General features: G+C 44.0%; 1 protein-coding gene across 2 annotated transcripts in view; it reads right to left on the minus strand.

Annotated features, from left to right (window-relative positions):
* The window catches only part of EPS15 (epidermal growth factor receptor pathway substrate 15), a 99766-nt gene that overhangs the window by 38024 nt on the left and 44524 nt on the right, over nt 1-17218 (minus strand). For both annotated transcript variants that reach the window (XM_083157385.1, XM_083157384.1), the window contains exons 10-12: nt 15850-15995; nt 14430-14586; nt 5761-5846 (exon numbers count right to left, since the gene is read on the minus strand). In XM_083157385.1, coding sequence (XP_083013511.1) covers nt 5761-5846; nt 14430-14586; nt 15850-15995 — 389 coding nt within the window. The remainder of the gene's footprint in view (nt 1-5760; nt 5847-14429; nt 14587-15849; nt 15996-17218) is intronic.

The following is a 17218-nucleotide window of genomic DNA, read 5'->3' on the forward strand; positions in this document are numbered from 1 at the left end:
ATGAAAGGGAAGTACTTTTTGACCTTACACTTGTGCACATTGATTTTGTTCACTTTCACGATATTTTTGTATTTAATTTTAGCGCTGTGTACTGTTTCTGGATCTTAAAAACCAATTTTTCCATTTGTTCAACTCCAAGGACCTTTCTGGTGTAGGTCCTATTAAGTCCCGGGAACCACTCATAGCTGCTTTTAGCGCAAAATTTCAGTCACGCACAAAATTTGTTTTGTATCAAACATGTATGAGGTCAACCCTAATTTGGTCGACAATCAACGTTGACCTCATATGGTCAACATTGCATAAGTTAACTCTGCCGTAAGGCTGAGCGGGTCATTAGTTCGACAGTCAAAAAGATCAACAAGCGGAAAAGGACGACGGGGAGATAGTCGATGCAAAAAAAAAATAAACAAAAACTCTTTGGGGGGAGAGGGGTGTTGTTTTGTTTATTAAACAACATGACGCTGATCAGGATAAAATGTCACTTTCCATGCTTCGGGCGAGGAGCCTCACTTTGCTACAGCTGTGCTCAACAGGAGTAACTAATCCCAATCATAGTCTACGTGGAAGGTACAGGATGAAAAATAGGATAAGAAAATAAAACGTGTAGACCATTTAAAATTTTCGACCTTGGGACCTGTTGACCTTACACATGTTGACAAATATTCCAATCTCCCCTGTGCCATAACAATTAAATGCCTTGTTAAATCACGTAACCAGTTCCAAACCAAGGATAATTATTTTATGCGTAGATACAGAGGATGATCTGAAATGTACAGCCGCATCTCCACTACAGGCCAGGGGAACTTACATTGGTTGTTCAGAATAAAATGTAAATATTTTTGAAAACCATGAGATCAGATAAATTTGTCGGAATAAAATGTATTTCCATTAAACTATGTGCAGAACGGTCGGGGAATGGTGCAGATTAAATGTGTACTAACAGTTTTATTGTAGACCAGGGATGGGGAACCTTTGCCCCTCCAGCTTTTGTTGAACTACACATCCCAGCATTCCCTGCAACAGTTTTAGCATGGCCAAATAGCAACACTGTAGCAGGGCATGCTGGGATGTGTATTTAAACAACAACTGGAGGGCCAAAAGGTAGACCAACCAATAACAGGATACAGATCTCCCTCTATCTTATCACCAGGAGAGGTGAGCAAAAAAATGGTCCTCCAGCTGATGTGGGACTATACATCCTGGACAGCAATGCTATCATGACACATACCCTCCAAAAGGTTTAGAAAAAAACCCAAATCCTAGACATTTGTACAAAAATCACAATAAATGGAATCAATGTGCTTGAAATAGGCACACATCTAGCGGCACATATCAGGCACATATTGGGAAAATGCTCTGTTCTCCCAATGCCTGGGTAAAAAGACTTGCAAAATCGGGAAGCGGTCATCTATTAGAATGAAGTTAGGTCTACAGTCATTAGGTCGACCCCACTAGGTCGACTGGCAGGAAGGTCGACCTGACTTAAGGTCGACATGGGCCAAGGTCGACATGACTTAAGGTCGAATTTGCATAAAGGTCGACTTGAGGAAGGTCGACTGGTCATAAGGTCGACATGGGGTTTTTCACTGTTTTTTGAGCCGACATGTGCCGACAGGCGGTATTTCATGCCCTACCATCCACTAGGGCGTGGAGGAGGTTATTAAAGCTGTGGCGAGCGAAGCGAGCCACCGTGCCCGAAGCATTGCGAGCGAAGCGATCGATGCGAGGGTCCGATTCGCATTGCCAACTGTGTCCATGTCGACTGTGTGGACATTCGGATCAAAAAACAGCGAAAACCCATGTCGACCTTATGACCAGTCGACCTTCCTCATGTCGACCTTTATGCAAATTCGACCTTAAGTCATGTCGACCTTCCTGCAAGTCGACCTAGTGGGGTCGACCTAATGACTGTAGACCTAAGTTCATTCTGATAGATGTACCGATTCCGGCAAAATCCAACCGGATTAGCGATTCTGACCCTGAGTCTAGAATTCTTAACATGCCGTATTCTGCCACTCCCTATAGAAATCGCAGATCACTGGAATTGGCCGATTGGATCAGCATCGAGGAATCAACCTGTAGTTGTGTGTGGCCCACATTAGTAAAGTCTAACAGATGAACAAAAGATAAACACCATTGCAAATACGAAACTGTACAAATCCTCACACATACACATAATTCCATAGAACCAGTACTTTACAATGGTCATCACTGCAGATCACAAGATGTAAGTCAATAAACACTACATAACCTATCAAAGGGAGACTCGTAAGAAAATAAATAGATAAAAACCACCTTATGTGCCACAGTCCTAATTATTAAATCTAAGCCCCACTTATCACACCACCGCACACATTAAAAAAAATCAAAGAATCCAATGGGACACGCCACCTATTCCACTCCCAGATAGATAAAACTTTATTACTGCAGACTCACCCCAGATTATTCAAAGAGCGCCGGCACAGAGACGTCAAACAGTCACGCAAAGCCCGCAACATTTTAATTGACCATTATTACAGCTCTGCTGTGACTGGATGCATGATCAAATAATATATAACAGAAAAGGTTCGGTGACTGCAGACTGTAACCTGCATGCAGGGCATGAGACACTGCGCGATGATTCATCTTCCTGATTCTTTGAAGGATCATAATCCTTGAGAGACTTGGTCCCAGAGAAAGGCTTAGCAGTAAAACTGTTTCTGAATTAACAGCTATAGACCAGAGAGTTAATGAGTCCCGGCTGATGGGCTGACAACTGTCTCAGACTATTGCTGACCACCGTAGGCTGTCGGTGCACAGTGCGGATAGTAAGACACCACTTAGTACAGACCCACAGCCTTAGTCAGTACACACCCAGGAGACAGGAGACAGAAATAGCAAGCCATTGTTAGACTTGGAGTCCATATAAATTGTGAGGCTGACACAAGGCACACAGAACGCACATTCCTAACTGACCTGCCTTTCTTTTAAATCATAAACGGTGCTTAAAGTGCAACTGACGTGTAGCACACCCTAAGAACATTCTCCGAATGGATATGTACATACCTATGTGAAATCTGTATAAAAAACTACAAGTCCCATCATGCTTTGCCACAGATTTGCTATTAGGGAACGCAAAAACTATGGCAAGGCATGCTGGTATGTGTAGTTTCACAACAGCTGGAGGGCCATAGTTTGGATATGCCTGGCTTAGGTTGTCCCACCAACAATCCACTAGATGTCAGCTGTTGCCTAGCACACAGGCAACCACAGGCAGACAACACCATACATTCGGGAACTGCTTTACAGATTATGGTCACTCTTGAACCGGGGGGGCAACCTAGCAACATATTTCAACTGTAAGAAGTGCAGAGATGTTGTATGCTAGGTGATAACAGTCAATGATAGTGGGGTAGCTGCACAGGAATCAGGGTTACCCTGTGTGATGAATTAGGAATTATGTAACGCCAAGCAGTGGGGTTATGTGTTGTACTGAGGTGTGTGGTGAAACTGCAATGAGAAAAGAGGAATGAGCAGGGTTCCGAGAGGCGGATTATTTACTAACCAGGAAATATGCTCTTTCTAAAGATTTCTACATGTATTTGTTAGAGAGACCTAGGGAAATCCCTAAGAGGCACTGTAACCAGGGAGCCAAAAGACTCCAGCAGTCACAAAGGACAAAACATTATCTTAACACTTTCATTGTCAAACGGGAGGCTACCATAACTAGAACAAAATGTTTTAACATATTAGTTTCCAAGGTACAGTAGAGTGTTGCTCTGATATACTATGAAAACCAGAGGGAATGGGCAGGATTCAGAGGGTCTCACAGAAGGAGCCAAAAAAATTGCTTATTGACCATCTCCAGTCTGTGACTTTATGTTAATGCTGCTACCAAAGTTATTCCATGTGTATAACCACATGTCCGTATGTGCAGGGACTGGTGCTTCCCTTTGTCTGTGTCCGTAAGGGACAGTGGAATGTTTGTGTGTGTAATTTATACACACAAACATTTCAAGAAAAGAAAAGAAGAAGCGCACAATGAGCAGTAATAGAGCATTTTTTACTACAATGTATAAAAGCTCACATACATCTCAATACAAGAATAACAGCATGGGAGGCGTTCACCGCATACAGCAACGACTATCCAGATGGTAGACACCGGCAGGACACGGCAGGATGTCGGCGGGTACCAGCTGATCCACAGGAGTGAACACCGGACGGACAAAGCAGTGACTCGGCAAGTCAGGGAACCAATCCAATGCGTTTAGTCACAGAGGACTTCGCCTGTTGTTTCTTTGGCTTGGTAAGGACCTCCTTACGAAGTCATTAGTGACGAAACGCGTTGGGTCGTGGTCTCCTGACGTGCTGAATCGCCGTTCCGTCCTGTGGTTCATCTTGAGGAGTACACTGCTGCCGCCCCTCATCGCTGCTGCTGCCGAGTCTGCCGTAGTCGGTGTCCTGTATCCGGATGGTGCTGTGTTGTGTGACGCGGTGAATACCCTCTCCATGCTGATATTTCTTTATTGAAGTGTATGTGAGCTTTTTACACTTTTTAGTAAAAACTGGGTACTTGTGTATTTTGGCGGCGCCCATCGCATCGCATCCCATAAGGCATACGATGGTATGCGATGCGACGCGATATCGCGCGATTCTGTACAATGTCATACAATTTTAAAATTGTATGACATTGTACATGGCATACAATGCGATGCGACACGATTAAACATTGTATAAGCACCCTAATGGGTGCTTACAATGTGAAATGCACCCCCACGCCACCCCCCCCCCCACTATAAACGTGAACCCGAAGCGTGGCGAGCGCAGCGAGCCCACGAGGGGCGGCGGTACGCTTCCTCCGACCTTTTCATACCCCCACTATCCACGTCGGCGTGGAGTTGAGAATAGAAAGTGTGTCAAGCGCAGCGAGCCACCGAGCCCGAAGCGTGTCGAGCGCAGCGAGCCCCGCGAGGGGACGCGGATACCTGTGAAGCCCGCTAGGGGACTCCGATACCTGTGAAGGTATCCCCGTGCGCTCGCCACACTTTCTATTCTCAACTCCACGCCGACGTGGATAGTGGGGGTATGAAAAGGTCGGAGGATGCGTACCTAAACTGAAACTGAACAGGCCCAAACAGTGTGGAGTTTGTATATTCTCCCTGCGCTTGCGTCGGTTTTTCCTCTGTGTACTCTGGTTTCCTCCCACAATCCAAAAATATACTGGTAGGTTAACTGGCTGACAACAAAATTAACCCTGGAATGTCTGTGTGTCCACAGCTGTAGACTGTCAGTATACACCTGTGAGCTCGACAATCCACTGCCTTTCTCGGCCAGACTGCTTTTAAAGTCGGGTCCGTTCTGCCGTGATGCCTCTTCAATGTTGTCGGCAAAGACAACATTGAATAGGCGCCCGCTGCTATTTCCCCTGACTGAAATAGCAGCAGGGGATTGAATATTCCCCAATGACTTCACTAAACATAAAAAATAGTCAAAATAGAAGCAAATGAGATAAAATGCCCAAATATAAAGTAAATGCCAAACTATCAGTAAAGAGCTTGGGAACTAAGGCAACTACTGTATTGTGCAAAAATTCCGCTTATCTTCAGTATGCACAATCCCGTTTATCGCACAATTCAATTAGAAAATTCATCAAGTGAAAGAACATTTTTCGCAACAAATTGAATCCCCCCCAATTATTCATTGTGTATATAAACTTGCATACATGTTCTGCGATTAGACAATTATTATGCATCATGACAATACATAATCACTCCCACTTACCTCTGTAAATCTACAATTTCATTACTCAATGTGTCCAGCTCCTTAATGGCAGAGAAATCAGCAACAGGGCTGGGAGCAGATGGGATCTGTAATGGAATTTCAGCATTATCTACAGATAGGATGATTAATAAACATTCAAAGGGCCAGCGCAAGAACATAGATTTAAAGGGAATTACATTGTTCAGCCTGCTATTAGTAGAAAGCACAAAAATGGGAAATTCTGCTTTTGAACAATATTATTTTAAAACACATGTACTTTATAAGATGGCAACCAATCAGTACTTAATTAGTAGCATACCTAGTTAATAGTTTTAAAACGGCCACTGAATGGTGTATTCAAGAAACCTCAATAAAAAGCATTAGAACCGACATGAATCTAGAACCCCATCAGTATGAATGGACAATATGCTGAATAACAGAATGGAATAGAATAAAAAAATTATTAATTCTGTAAATTCAGAATTAAATATCTCTGGTTAAAAATTTTTATTTTTAAAGTATAGAGCACTACGCAGATCAGCGTTTCTCAAACTCTCATCATGGAACCCTAACAGGGCGAGTTTTCAAGATATGACTGAAGAATTACTACTACTATCTATTAGTCAATTAGCACATATGGACTCCAGCCAGGTTATCTGGAAAACATGCACATGAGAAACGCTGACTCAAACGGAACGCAAACATTGGTTTTAAATCTATGTTCCATATTTGATAACCAAGAATCTGTAAAAGACTCCAATTCTTATTGATAATTATTGGTCCACTTGTAATACTCTGTAAGCTGTGTTCTTAAACGTCTATTAAATAAGAGCGCTACTAACTACACATAGGGTGGCACAATAATAAGCACTGGCTGCATGTCTCGTGGGGGTTGTCCAGCCCTGCACTAAACGCGGTATTACTCTAGGTTACAGGTTCTCAAACTCAGTCCTCAGGACCCCACGCAGTGCATGTTTTGCAGGTCTCCTCACAGAATCACAAGTGAAATAATTAGCTCTACCTGTGGATCTTTTAAAATGTGTCAATGAATGCACCTGCCTGGTGACCTGCGTGGGGTCCTGAGGACCGACTTTGAGAACCCCTGCTCTAGGTAACCGCATCTGACAACAGATCGGCCTCTGAGAGGAGGTGTGTAATTACTGGACAGGCTGTAATTATTGGATAATCAGTGCCTGCTCCTCACTGACTATATAGCATGGGCAGAGAATATGGGTGGGTAGGGCAAATGTTGTCAGGTTAACCAAACTGACATTCACATGCTATGAAGACAGACATTTTATTGTATAAAAGAGAATTCCTCTTTTAGTTATAATATGTAAAGGTCTTGTTGGGATCACATCATTATTGTTACCCCGGAATGACCTTTGTTGAGGTACAATACATGATCTTTCTATATGTAGAGAATCTGATACCAGCAATAAACCATACCACCTACTGTAGTTCATTATCTAAAAATGATCATTTTGGGGTGTGAAGGTTCATTAAGTTCAACCCCAAAGAGAAATGACTCAATACATGAATATTTCAGCTTTGGGGTTTAGAATGAAGGTATCATTTTGTACATAGGGAATCCATGTGTAGATACAGATAGTGGTAGATGCTCAAATTCGTTCAGTAATACCATTCAGGTGCATGCAAGGGAGGGGTTTATACTGAGTAAGTAAAGCAAGACATTGGTTCCCCCCAGCACACCGAGTGGTATTAGTAACCAATCTTGAACACTATTATCACGTAGTGTTCAAGATTGGTTACGAATACCACTCAGTGTGCTGGGGGAACCAATGTCTTGAATTCATGTGTAGAACTTACTGGCCAACCACTTTAGGGACTTTCCCTGCAGATGGGTACGGCCTACACGAACTATAGCACGGTCTGGCCTCTCTTGCGCAGGCAAGAACTCAATTTATAAAACGTAGAACTGTAAACAGCGGCGGTAGCCTATAAATGCTATATAACATACATGTCACATCACAATAGCCGAATAGCGCAGAAGGATACCCCACCAGGAACAGGATAATAGCAAGGTATAGTGGCCACAGCATGCCAAGTTCAGACGGAACATGCCAACACTTCCATGCAAAATAATAGTCATGTCCCGGTTACCGATACACAGTGACGGCATCTATTGTGCTGGCTGATCTACCATTTATGTGGGCCCTGGCTATGAATACCTCAGACGGCCATCTAGTCATTTGTTAGAAACGGACATCAACAGAGGTGTGAGGTACGGTGTGCCTCCATGATATCCCTAGCTGCCAGTGAGTAGATAAGCCGCCCTGAATATTGGTTCAGCCCACAGAAATGTCTGCCTCTGCTGTGTTCAGGTGACAAGGCCACGTTGAAGGAAGATTTCTGGGGATTAAGGAACACAAAAGAAGTAGTAGTAAAATGTCTAACCTTGCAGAGTCAGGAGAGGAGAGGCGCGAGTTAGGAGTAATAGAGGAGCGAGGCTGAAAGCAGACTGAGGCAGACGGAAATAAAGAGTCCAGCAAGCTAGAACGGAGCAAAGACAGCAAACCAGGAGAGTTAGTGCAGCGAGAACACAGGCCGCTCTGACATGTACTTATATCCTGCCATTGGGTTAGTAACTCAGGGTCTTCCTACCAGCAGCATTCCAGATGCAGACACAATGGCTAACATCACTGCAAGATCTGAAATATAGCGAACTACAGGTGTGAGCTATAGCTGCAAGTGGTACCAGAGAAATAATGACTAGGAAATAAATCATGCAGGGTTACCCATATTATGTCTATGGTATATGAGCATTTTAAACCAGGTGGATGCTTTAGCTCTGTTGTACACTTGTAAGTCCTAAACAATACGTTTTTGGAACAGATTAGTCAATTTCAGAGAAAATAAGCATCAGAACAATTCACGTCTCCTGTTGTTAAGTGCCAGCAGCCATTTTGCCGTAGCTCTGGTTAGGGCCCATCTTTGTAGCGGAGTCATGTACAACACTGAAATGCGTGGGTGACTGTGCTGCAGGGAGGGGTGCACAAGCAAAGAGAAGTCATGCAGCTTTAGCACTTGGGTACTTGTGGATTATCACAGCTCCCATCGCATGCCATATATAGTGGCATGCCGTTTTTAACGTTTTTGACTAAATCGCATCGCATGCGATCGCATCGCATGAGATTTGATCGCATGCGATCGCATGCGATTTTTAACAGAAAAGCATCCAAATGTATTCAAATTAGTATAAAACATGTTCAATGGCCCCCAAATGGCATTCTTGAGGCTGTACCACCCCCGCTATCAACGCAAACCCGAAGCGTGGCGAGCCCGCGAGGGGCGGCAGTACGCGTCCTACGACCTTTTCATACCCCCACTATCCACGTCGGCGTGGAGTTGAGAATAGAAAGTGTGGCGAGCGCAGCGAGCCACCGAGCCCGAAGCGTGGCGAGCACAGCGAGCCCCGCCAAGGGGACGCGGACACCTGTGAAGCCCGCGATGGGACGCGGATACCTGTGAAGGTATCCGCGGGGCTCGCTGCGCTCGCCACGCTTCGGTGGCTCGCTGCGCTCGCCACACTTTCTATTCTCAACTCCACGCCGACGTGGATAGTGGGGGTATGAAAAGGTCGTAGGACGCGTACCGCCGCCCCTCGCTGGCTCGCTGTGCTCGCCACGCTTCGGGTTCACGTTGATAGTGGGGGTGGTACAGCCTCAAAAATGCCATTTGGGGGCCATTGAACATGTTTCATACTAATTTCAATACATTTGGATGCTTTTCTGTTAAAAATCGCATGCGATGCGATTTTTTCATGTACGATGGCCATCGTGGGAGCCGTGATACTCCACAAGTACCAGCACTTGGATAAGGGTGGCAGAAGTAAAACACGGTACGTTACATTGGGCCGGATGATAAAATGGAGAGTGATAAACAGCCAGCCAATCAGCTTCTACCTGTCATGTCACAGGCTGTGTTTGAAAAATGTCAGGCAGGAGCTGATTGATTATCACTCTCTATTTTATCACTTTTGAAGCTTAGTGCCTCTGGCCCATTAAAAGAACGGCTTCTCAACTCAGGATAGCTGGCGATGACCATGCAGAGAAAGGTGGATGTTCCTGCCATATATTGGCTAAATGGTCCAGACAAGACTATTTCACTCTGTAACAGATGTTCTGTTATTAATACAAACCTGATGGTATCTGGTCAATCAGCGCTTTGTTCTTAATGAAAGCTATTGAAAAGAAAAACTTGATAGACCCCACCTATATTACCGATGTGTGCATATTAGCTGGTCAGCATTCAGCAGCCAACAGGAAGCCAGTAAGACATATTAGGCGACGTCACGCAGACATTCTCTGTGCTTCTCAGCAATGCAGAATATATTCATATCTGGGGCTTAACACAAGCAGATTATTAAAGTGTACCTTTCCCCAGCATCCAGAAATCACTGCCGGCACGCAGCAATATTAGGGGATTAAAGGCTGGATACAGAGATGTATGTAAATGGTTAAGTAGAGGTAAGTGTCACAGCCATTGACCTTCTGAGCAACCATGCTGGCCTTACTGCATGGTCTTCAGAAGCAAGACGCTAAAGTCCTTTTGTCTGCATACAGGATTGCTGTGTTTGAGTCTCCATTACCACCCAAAAAGGCTCCCTGATTATCAATAATTTTGCAAATGAATCCTCCCGGCGACCACCTTGGCAAGACCATGGAGGCCCATTCCCAGTGTGACTTATACCCATGCGCAGTTATATGCATCGACAAGCTTAGTATTATGCAAGGTCTCATAGAATTCCGTTAGTTTAACGTTGCGTTCCCGCACCGCTCCCAATTTTAACATGCTAATATGCTCTTATGGAGGCACCCGTGCTGAAACAGCCTACCGTGTGCCATCCTACCCGCCTGCCGCAGAGTCCAATGGGGGTAAAAGGTTGCTTTTAAAAACACTCATCACTAGGTGCATAGATGCCGTGCACATGTGCACAACATCAATTCACAGTGGGGAAAGAGCTTTGGGGCAGCGCAGAATCTCTGATGGCCACGCCTCCCCTTAGGATGTTGGACCTGGTTTGTCATGAGACCACACCCACTCCTCCAAGCAGCCACACCCCCTTTCCAGGAGCATGCAGAAGTGCCCTCTTGCCTGAGAGGGGGGGACACAGAAAATACTGTCTCTAATTTTAAACATCATTTCTGTAAGGTGAAAGGTTCACTTTAATTATCAATCAGGGACTTCCATACAGGTGGTTAATACAGATTACTTTGTTATACAGCAGCAGAGTGTTCAGGACATCCCATGTAAGGAGCAGTGTCAAGTAGCCACGAGGTTCCGATGTTCCAATACTACAACGGTTATCTGGAAAGGAAAACCTCACAATTGTTTTTTTTACTTGTGCCAGGAGGTTTTCCTTCCGTAATTATGTGAAACATGTGCAGACGCACAATGCACCTTCGCACTTAACTGAACTTGCCCCTAAGCGTTACACACATTCTGTTAAGTCATGGAATAGGTACACAAACCAATGCAGTCAGTTTGTTATTGGTTGCAAACCCCCTTTCCCACTTACGCAAACTGGACCTGACCCACAGGATAATTGCATAGTCCACAGCGGGAAAGCACCAGGCCACTATTGCAATTTACAGTAAAAACAAAAAGAAGAAAATAAACGTTTTTGGGGGTGATTTAAAGATCATACACGCATTAAGGAGGTCACAAAAAGGGAGTCAATTGGGATTTAGAACCGATGACTGATGTTATGTACAAATCACTTACATCCCATTTGCACCTGTGTAATAAACCATTTATTTTATGTTCCGCAAAAAGATGTACTATAAAATAACAATTAAATGGCTAAAACTCATCTAAGGCAGCAGTAACAAGCATAAATAATGAGTATTTAAAAAAAAAATCCTCTTTTTTCAAACTAATGCAGATTTTTACCTTTTTAATGATTAGGGAGACTTTGGGGATTATAGTGTGGGGATGTACACGCCCACTGTGCACTGGCCACACCCACATAAAACTAGTGGCAACCATAGTTGCCAAATCATCCCATTTAATAAGCGCACATTTGAATTACACAGGTTCTTGACTAATTTTCAAACTTTTCAAATGTAATGACAGTTGGTATGGTTGGGAGGTGACCGAGTTCAAGAGTTCATACCAACTGTCATTACATTTGAAAAGCTTGAAAAGTAGTCAAGAACCTGTGTAATTTATATGTTGGGCTTATTAAAGGGATGATCTGGCAACTATGGCGGCAGCTCTTCCACTTCTCACGGTAGGCTATTTATCTATTCCCGCTCCAGGCCCATGTAGCCCTTAATACTGAAGCTCTGGCTTCACCTACCCAGACGCAGGCTTTGGAAGAGTGGAATAAGTGGCAGAGACAATCTTCATGGGAGCATGTGTATCCACACACTATTTTGGTCGCGTGCAGTGTGAGATCACAATTTCTTTATTGTAATTACATTAATTATATTTGTATCACTTTTTCTGTATATAGCTCTGGCTTCCTATAACATACATTTATTAACACTCATTTTTTCACTGCTTGCCCACCTTCCACTTGCCTATCTGGGATTGCAGTCCGGACCAGCCCTACAGGATTGAATCACCTCTGGCCGCCACCTTTCCAAAATGGGAGGCCATTGAACTCCTTCCCTGGTGCACCAGTGCTTTCTCCTCCAGCTATACAAGACCCACCAGTCTGCCAGTGGACTTCGGTTATTTGTGCCAACTTTGGCCGGCGTCTATAAATGCTTCTTTCCATATAGCCAGGAGTGGTAACTATTTCTATCTGTTTACAAAGTCTGGGCATAATAGGAACGGACTCTCCATTTATATTTGCTGCTAAATTGTTCATATGGGCAATGTTTACATTTAATTGTTTTAATATTATGATATGCTTTTAGTTTATGTATTAATTTTGAATTATTACTATTAAATATATTTGTACAGATCATCCAATTTTAACTTTTTTTGGTTAAAAATTCTTTTAGAGCACTGCTATCCCTACCCCTTTTTTCTTGCATACCTATTACTGTACAGGTTTCACTAACCTGTTTTTAGCGGCTGCTGAGATAGCCACCCACACCAAGTGCTTCCCTAGTTTCCTCCCCTATCTAGGGTTGGTACTAGACCCTTTTTTCATTTTTTCACTGGTGTGTTGCTCTGGCCTTTCTGGCCTATGCTGATTTTTTGGGGAGTTGCCGCACCCAGATATAGCAATAGGGACCCAAAATATACAGAGAAGCCTTGACGTTGGCTTGGGGGCTTATTCATATAAATATATGTAACCAATATCTCTGAATTGTATTATCATGTGTTTAAGTCTCTTTACTGATGTCAGGGAAAACTGGATGCTGGATGCTGGAGGGAAAACATGTAGTTTTCTTTTACCCAGTATTACCCCTCCTTTTGTGCACCTGAGTGATATCACTAAACTAATTGAGCTTCTGCCAGTATATATGTATTTTGGTCACATGCGATGTGAAATCACAAGAAGGTGCGCTGAGTACTCTGCATCATTCATAATGGTCTTTATACCTAAGGCATACTTGCTAAGTAGCCCTCATGACTAACACCACTGATGCTGTCAAAAGCCTTCCCCATACTATACACAGGCAACAGTTTTCATAGTATTGCCCTGGTTTGGCCTAGTAACTATTGGCTCTTGTTGCGAATAGGGCAGTCAGCATGTTCAGTAAAACAGGCCTAGCATCATCAGCCTCTTCTAGCTTTCAATGGGTAAAGCCACGTACACACAGGGCCCACGTGCGATGTTTGCTGGGAAGGGCTTTGCCTATGCTTATAGGCTAGCCAAACCCTGTGATCACTGTATCTCTACGGGGGCGATGCACTGTCTGTCTCTATAGGGTGTACACACTGAGCGATCCATGCTTAATTTTAAAGCAAAGTATCGCTTATAAAATTGGGGCTTATATCACAACGCGTGTATACCAACAACTGACACATAAAAGTTGGTGTTACAGCTGGGCCCCTCATGCAATGTCAGCATTGAGGGTGTGGTTGAGAATCATTTAGCCCTTAGTAGGGTTTGCTTATATAAACAGTCACTAAATGCAGGTGATTTGTGAGGACGTGAATCCTTCCTAACAGCAGGTGTCCTGGTCACTGCTGCTGTGAAGTAAGTGGTTTAGTCTGAGGAGCAGAATCAGAGCACCACACTCACACAGTATGATAAAGATTATAAATTCAGATTTATTTGTGCAGAAGATAATAATGGGGCAGATGTACTAAGCCTGGTGAAGAGATAAACCGGAGATAAAGTGGAAGGCGATAACGCACCAGCCAATCAACTCCAAACTGTCATATTTCAAACACAGTTGATTGGCTGGTGTGTTATCTCCTTCCCCTTTATCTCCAGTTTATCTCTTCACCAGGCTTAATACATCTGCCGCATTGGTCTCTGATGAGTCGAACGACTGCAGAAACGGCTGTTTGAGCTGAAGAATGTGTTAGATGGAACGAGTCCCTATCTCGGCTTTAAGGACACAAGTGAACTTGTCAGTGAGTTCACAGGATTCTCATAAATTATCGGACGTTACACTATAAAGCGAACGAGAGCGGTAGAATGTCAGACATAACTGATGGTACTAAAACACTACTACAGACCCCAGAAGTGAGCAATACGTCTGGTTGCTAGGAGTGAAACCACCGTACATCTGACGGAGCGTTCTTCTAATCCCTACCTTAGGTGTGGCAGATCTTTCTGACGGAGGAGTCATTTCTGGAGTGAGGGCTTGCGGGGGATCAATGCCCTTCACCAGCTTCTGATTGATGAGGTGGAAAGCCAGAGCAAACTGCTCTTTGGAGAGTTTCCCACAATCCTGCGTGTCACACAGCGACCTGTATATGCACATACACATAAACACCGGTTAAACCAGAACATTTGCAAACCATTCAGAACCTACACATATATATCTTTTATTGTAAGCACCAGGCCTTGCACACACAAGTATCATTTCATGGTTTTCATCCATACTGTAGAGACCGGCACTCAGACCAAACTCTATCCTCAAGACAACTAGCAGTCCAGGTTTTAAAGGATATGCATATTTGTGCACAGATGGTATAATCAACATGACTGGGTACTAATCAAGTCACATGTGCTTTAATGGTCATAGGTCGCTCGCTATTGGTCACCACATGTGAAAGGTCGCACAGGTTACATCTGCCCCACCTGCAGTGCAGCATTGTTTTCTCCAACTGCAAAAATTGCAGCCTCGCTAACAGAATCAGACCCCTGCAAATTGAATTGACCCCTTAGCTTTACACATAAGCGGCATTATTAGCATCCATTACAGGCAGGTTCCATCCCTCACTCTGAGAACTGCAGGACTACAGAAACAGGACAGTCCATGGGAACCTACCTGGGAGTTGCTTTCAAAGCCCTGTTTTAATGAAATAGATATACCGCAATTTCCACCATAGGAAATATACTATGATGTAGACATTCCCTCCTATTGCGTGTCTTTTGTTTAGAATGGGTCAGCGTTTTATTATTGCTTTGTATGAAATAATCTATGACAAACATGTGATCACATCCACATAAATAGGACTTTATGAAAAATGCAGAAACAAGGTCTATAAGTCACAGGGCCAGATGCACTAAGTTTCAAAAGTGATACCATGGAGAGTGATAAACAGCCAGCCAATCAGCTCCTACTTGCCATCTCACAGACTGTTTGAAAAATGTCAGGTAGGAGCTGATTGGCTGGCTATTTATCACTCTCCATTGTATCACTTTTGAAGCTTAGTGCATCTGGTCCACAGTCTGTAATGCGTCAATACACCTAGAGCTAAATTCCAAGACCGCTTCCTATTTGACCACACGTGACAGAATCACACGGTCACCATACAGGCAGAAAGCAGTCGCTGCCTTTGGGTGGTGAGGCATTCCTAATTATACTCTCAGCTATGGCTTCTGACTTCATTTGTGGGCATCGCGCCTGTTTGGAGGACAGTCTGAAGATATCACCAGCAATATTGCAAAGTAATGTACAAAACAAATGAAATATCCAGAACACAAACTAAGGACATCTAACGTGACATCAAAATCAACTCTTACTGGTGCACACGAGAATTTAGCCCTTAGACATTCGCACTTACCATATATGGGCAAGGAGTCCTGAAGGTAAGCCAGTCTTAAGGAATATCTCTCGGACTTCCAGCCCAGACACCAGGTTATCTAGGTCTTTGTCAAGTTTCAGGAAAATCTCATCGTATTTCGTTTTCTCTACATGTGAGACAACCCACTACAGAAAACAACACAAGAGTGATGGGCGTTATAGGCCGTTAGCCCACGTAGGACAGCAAAGAACTCCCGAAGAGGAAGGAATATTAGTAGCTATTTGTTTAATAATGAAAGCGCCAACACCACATTTATTTGGTTGCCAACAGCTTGAATGGTTCTATTGTTTTGTGTTCTAGATACCTATGAATGCATGTTTCTTAGTCATTGTCACACATAGATGGATTATCTTATTTCCTCTGTATATGTATGGTCAATTATTCTAAAGGCTTGGAAGCAGAATCTAGGAAATCAAGGAATAAAGGATCAGTATACATAGATCATTCTCCTACCTTGATGGATACGGTGCATATACATTGTATTAATTATAGTTAGCACCAAGTACCCTTATTAAATATTAGACAAGATACGGTACTTGTGGAGTATCACGGCTCCCATCGTTTGGCATCGTATGCCATATGTAGTGGCATACGATGGCATACGATGCGATGTTTTACCGATTTTTGACCATTTTTGCTCAAAAATCGTATGCCATCGCATGGCATCGTATGCCATATGTAGTGGCATACGATGGCATACGATTCGATGCCTTACCGATTTTTGACCATTTTTGCTCAAAAATCGTATGCCATCGCATGGCATCGTATGCCATATGTAGTGGCATACGATGCGATACGATGTTTTACCGATTTTTGAGCATTTTAGCTCAAAAATCGTATCTGATGGCATCCGATGCCATACGATGGCATCCGATGCGATTGCACCCGATTTTGCATCGAAATGCATCAGAATGCATTGAAATGTGTATTAAAGTAGTGAAATGCCCCCAAAAGCCATTTTTCATAGTGCACCACCCCCACTATCAATGTCAACCCGAAGCGTGGCAAGCGCAGCGAGCCCGCGAGACGCGTCCTACGACCTTTTCATACCCCCACTATCCACGTTGGCGTGGAGTTGAGAATAGAATAGTGTGGCGAGCGCAGCGAGCCCCTCGTGGGGACGCGGATACCTGTGAAGCCCGCGAGGGGACGCATATAGCTGTGAAGGTATCCGCGTCCGCTCGCCACGCTTCGGGCTCGGTGGCTCGCCACACTATTCTATTCTCAACTCCACGCCGACGTGGATAGTAGGGGTATGAAAAGGTCGTAGGACGCGTACCGACGCCCCTCGCGGGCTCGCTGCGCTCGCCACGCTTCGGGTTGACGTTGATAGTGGGGGTGGTGCACT

The sequence above is a fragment of the Crinia signifera genome, chromosome 8 (genome assembly GCF_055691185.1).
Source record: "Crinia signifera chromosome 8, ASM5569118v1, whole genome shotgun sequence".
NCBI lineage: Eukaryota > Metazoa > Chordata > Amphibia > Anura > Myobatrachidae > Crinia > Crinia signifera.